Source organism: Camelina sativa, chromosome 16, assembly GCF_000633955.1.
Source record: "Camelina sativa cultivar DH55 chromosome 16, Cs, whole genome shotgun sequence".
NCBI lineage: Eukaryota > Viridiplantae > Streptophyta > Magnoliopsida > Brassicales > Brassicaceae > Camelina > Camelina sativa.
This window is the reverse complement of record NC_025700.1, coordinates 11,044,133-11,048,858: the sequence shown is the minus strand read 5'-3', so window position 1 is coordinate 11,048,858 and position 4,726 is coordinate 11,044,133. Positions and strand designations below refer to the sequence as shown.

At 37.9% G+C, this 4,726-nt stretch overlaps 2 protein-coding genes across 3 annotated transcripts in view; one reads left to right on the top strand and one right to left on the bottom strand.

Moving 5' to 3' along the window:
* Positions 1 to 1,319, bottom strand: part of LOC109124687 (probable E3 ubiquitin-protein ligase ARI8) — an 8,576-nt gene extending 7,257 nt beyond the window's left edge. The window contains exons 1-5 of one of the 2 annotated variants that reach the window (XM_010472120.2): positions 1,089 to 1,319; positions 725 to 849; positions 520 to 625; positions 331 to 421; positions 3 to 175 (exon numbers count right to left, since the gene is read on the bottom strand). In XM_010472120.2, coding sequence (XP_010470422.1) covers positions 3 to 175; positions 331 to 421; positions 520 to 625; positions 725 to 849; positions 1,089 to 1,229 — 636 coding nt within the window. In that variant the 5' untranslated portion in view covers positions 1,230 to 1,319. The remainder of the gene's footprint in view (positions 1 to 2; positions 176 to 330; positions 422 to 519; positions 626 to 724; positions 850 to 1,088) is intronic. The other variant, XM_010472121.2, reaches the window with a different exon arrangement.
* On the top strand, positions 1,416 to 3,545 carry LOC109129705. The gene has a single exon (XM_019238442.1). It carries the CDS (start codon positions 1,764 to 1,766, stop codon positions 2,901 to 2,903), a length of 1,140 nt encoding a protein of 379 aa, XP_019093987.1. The 5' UTR covers positions 1,416 to 1,763; the 3' UTR covers positions 2,904 to 3,545.

Genomic DNA, 4,726 nt, shown 5'->3' with positions numbered 1-4,726 from the left:
ACCTTTCTATTGTCTTCAACATATGATCTGACAAAATAAGATGTGTACTTCTGCCTATCTTTATCAGGAGCAAGCAAATTGATCATATCCTGACCAACAGCAGCTCTGCAAGAAGGATCTGGACATCGTAACGTAAGACACCCAGGACCATCATTAATCGCGGTGGTGATATAACCTAAAGATAGAGGAAAGGTCAGATAGATAACCCAACAGTAATGAACCATCATTAATTGATAATCGACGAAATAAGAAGAGTAGACTGCAAGTTAAATCTAAACATTAAAGTTGGAAATGGGTATCAACTATTATCAAGAAAACAGTAAAACAAACCTTCCCAGCATGACTCGCAGAAGGGATGACCACAAGCAGCAGCATGAAATTTGTCAGAAAGGAAAGTCTCGAAACAAATCCCACAATCAAGCTGCCAAAAGGAGAAAGAAACACGTATAAACGAAAGGCACAGGTGAATTCTGACAGATAAAATATTTACAATGTTAATGACGACAACGGGAAGCATACTTCTCCATCAGTTGGGAAATCAACAACAGGTTTCTCCAACAAGCCAACAGCATCTCGAACCTTCTCCTCATCAGCAAACCATTCATCATGAACTCTGCTCACACACCTAAACATTTTCAAAAATTTGAGCTCGTCTAAGCACTTATATTCAAACACACACACACACACAAAAAAAAATGAAAGGGTAAAAATTTGGGAATCAAACCAATTGTAGTGACGAAGCAGGATTGCAGATGAATTTCTGGAAATGGACAAAACAGTAGAGATCCTTGAAATATCATCTTCTTGAAGCTTACAGATATCTGCTTCGCTTAACACACTATAATTTTGCTACAAACCCAAAAAAACAAAAACAAAAAGTAATTTTTTATCGTGAGCCATTGCGATCTACAAGTTTCCTGAAAATATCGAATTCATGAGCTTTAAAAATCTATAATAAAATGTTCAAATTCAATTCACATCATCATCATCAACGTTACAAAAATGTCCGGCGAGTACAAAAACAGCATCTCTCTATTGGAAAACCTTAGATCGAGAANGGGGGGGGGGGGGGGGGGGGGGAGAGAAACCTGGCGGCGGCGGAAAATGAGGTCATCGGAATCATCAGCGGCGTCTTCGACGAACTCGTAGTCGGCGTCGTCTTCGGGGTCGCTGTCGGCGTAATCGGAATAGTTTTCGGTGCCGCTGTAGAAATCATCATCAGCATCCATGGAGATTTGATTTGGCTTTCTTCTCGAATCGATTTCAAACTCACGCTTTCATTATTTAGATGCTCTTCTCTCATAAGGAGTTTTAATCGGGAAAGGGAGAAATGGCAAAAGGGTAAATTAAGCTCAGCCATTCTTAAAAATAATGCTTTTTAATCATAAAACTTTTAATTTGTGTGTTTGGTTTGGAATAAAATAGTATCCTTCCAATTTGATCCCAAGGCACAATTGGAACACGGATATTGTATACAATAATAATTCCGGCCGTCCCTAGTTTTGGGCTTAAGAACTTCTCTCTCAAAAAGAGTCTTTTCCTTTTCTTGAGCAGAGCCTTCGTCCGAAGATATCTCCGTTTTCTGTCGGCGTTGATCACAAATCTTACCTAAAGCTACTGGTCTGGTGGTGTTTCTAAATTTGGTACAGAGTGTTTACTTCTAAAAAGCAGAGATTGTGAAGTCTTTGGTGTTTCTGAATTGACTTTATCGTTATCAATTTCTGGCTGGGGTTTCTTTAAGTTGGTGTTTTTGCGGTTTGAAGATGGATCTGGAAAAAGCTTTTCAAGAAATGTCAATTACAGATGATACTCCTCTGGTCCTTTCTAATCAACCCAAGTTCTGTTCAAGCGAAAGAAATAGTTGTAGTATTATGGGTAGATTTCTGAATCCTGAGAATCAAAGGATGTCTAATTGGATATTGGATATGCCAAGAATTTGGAGACTATATGATAGGGTTCGGGGTATTGCTCTATCAAAAGACAAGTTTCAATTTTTCTTTAAGTCTGAAGAAGATTTAGAAGGAGTTTTGAAACAAGGAGTTTGGACTCAGGATGATTGGTGTGTAGTGATGGAGAAATGGATCGAAAAACCTCCGCATGATTATTTGATGCTACTCCCGGCTTGGATTCGTCTTCGTAATATTCCAGTTAACTACTACACTAAAGACACGATTCAAGAGATTGCGGAGTGTGTGGGACAAGTCTTGCAAGTAGTCTTCGATCAGGAGAAATCTCAAGTTCAAGACTATGTTAGGGTGCGTGTGTTGTTAGATGTCTCAAATCCTTTGCGTAATTCTAAAGAAGTACAGTTACCATCAGGGGAGATTGTTTTAGTTTCTTTTGATTATGAAAGGATCAGGAAAAGATGCTTTCAATGTCAAAGACTAACTCATGAGAAGAATAGATGCTCTTTCAAGCAGTCAGTTATAAAAGAACATTCCTCCTTGGTTTCTAAGGATCAAGAAAAATTGAAAGGGATCGCTCTGAAAGATATAGAGCAACCGAAGGAGAACTCTATGGATATAAAAATAATGGCCGATGCGATGAAAAGTGCTTCAAATCAAAGTAACCTTGTGGTATTAAAATCAGTTGATGAAGATGAGTCAGAAGCTTTGTCAGACTTGGATCTTCTTCTCGGCTTTAGTACAGGAAGTATGGAGGCTAGTTCTTCGGGAACAGTTCCACTAGAGAATAACAAAAGGAAGATGCAAACTTCATGTTCTAGAAAAGCTAAAAAGGTCAAACAACTACCTATGAAGGAAAAGGTTAGTGAACTACTCTCTCAAAATCAGTTTGAGAAAGTCTTTAAAAGGAAAGCACAATCAACAAGGAAAGTGTATACAAAGTGTATGAAGGCAGATAATAATCCGGTGGTTCCTTGTGAACCGCCGTTGGATCAGTAAGGCGTCTTAAGTTGGAATTGCCAAGGTTTGAGGAATCCTTGGACAATTCGACATCTAAAGGAGATGAGAAAGGATCATTTCCCAGATATTTTATTCCTCATGGAGACTATGAATTCAGATGAGTTTGTTTTAAAAATTTTTAGTTGGCTTGGTTATGATTATGTGCATACAGTAGAACCGGAAGGAAGAAGTGGTGGCTTGGCGATTTTCTGGAAAAATCATTTGGAGATTGAAATTCTTTTTGAAGACAAAAATCTCCTAGACTTGAAGGTATCACAACATAATAAAAGTTGGTTTGTGTCTTGTGTTTATGGTCATCCGGTGATGAATCTCAGACCTCTTTTGTGGGAAAGATTGAGTAGTATTGGTGTTGATAGGAAAGAAGCTTGGTGTATGATAGGAGATTTTAATGAAATCCTTTCTAATAAGGATAAGTTAGGTGGCCCTAGACGTTTGATCTCTTCATTTCAGTCTTTTCAAGATATGTTGAAGAACTGTGACATGCATGAATTGGGGAGCTCAGGGAATAGTTATACGTGGGGAGGAACACGGAATGATCAATGGGTTCAATGTAAACTTGATCGATGTTTTGGAAATTCCTCTTGGTTTTCTATGTTTCCAAATTCTCATCAATGGTTCCTTGAGAATATTGGATCTGATCATAGACCGGTACTGGTAATCTTTATTAATGATCAGGAAACTTTTAGAGGACAGTTTCGCTTTGACAAAAGATTGGCTGATAATCTTGCTTGTATTGAAGCTATTTGCAGATCTTGGAATAATGAAATCTCTAAAGGTACGCATTCTACTATCTTTAGTATTGCGGAATGTAGAAGAGCTATCAGTGTTTGGAAAAAAACTTCTGATACTAATTCTCAGAATAGAATCAAGAGGTTGAGAAAAGAGCTAGATGATCATAAAAGTGCTCAATTTCCCTGTTGGCCTAAAATTGCGGTTATTAAAGAACAATTGGGATTCGCTTACAATGAAGAGGAAGCCTATTGGAGACAAAAAAAGTCGAGAGAAATGGTTGTGTGAAGGAGACAAGAATACAAGGTTTTTTCATGTAGTAGTAAATTCCAACAGAGTGAGAAATTCCTTGAGTTTTCTATTGGATGAGAATGGAAATGAACAGACATCAAATAGAGAAAAAGGAAAGGTTGCAACCTTATTCTTTGAGAATCTTTTTACTTCTTCTTATCCAAGTTCTACCAGTGCTTATTTGGAAGGTTTTCAAGTTAAAGTGTCATCAGTCATGAATCAGGAGCTAACTCAAGATGTTACGGAAGAGGAGATCTATAATGCAGTTTTTTCAATTAATAGTGAGAAGGCCCCAGGTCCGGATGGGTTCACTGCATTATTCTTTCAGAAACATTGGTCTTTGGTGAAGTCACAAATTATAAAGGAAGTATTGGGTTTCTTTCACACCGGAGTTCTTCCAGAGGAATGGAATCATACTCATTTGTGTCTCATTCCCAAGATCATAAACCCTCAGAGGATGACAGATATTAGACCCATTAGCCTGTGTTCGGTGTTCAACAAGATAATATCCAAAATTTTGTCCGCAAGACTCAAAAAGCACTTACCGGATATAGTCTCTCATACTCAATCGGCCTTTGTATCTGAAAGGTTAGTCTCAGATAATATTCTTATCGCCCATGAGATTGTGCATAATCTGAGAACAAATGAGAAGATATCCAAGGAGTTTATGGTGTTTAAAACGGATATGTCAAAGGCTTACGATAGAGTAGAGTGGTCCTTTTTGGAAAGAATTCTGGTGGCTCTTGGTTTTAATCAGAAATGGATATCATGGATCATGGCTT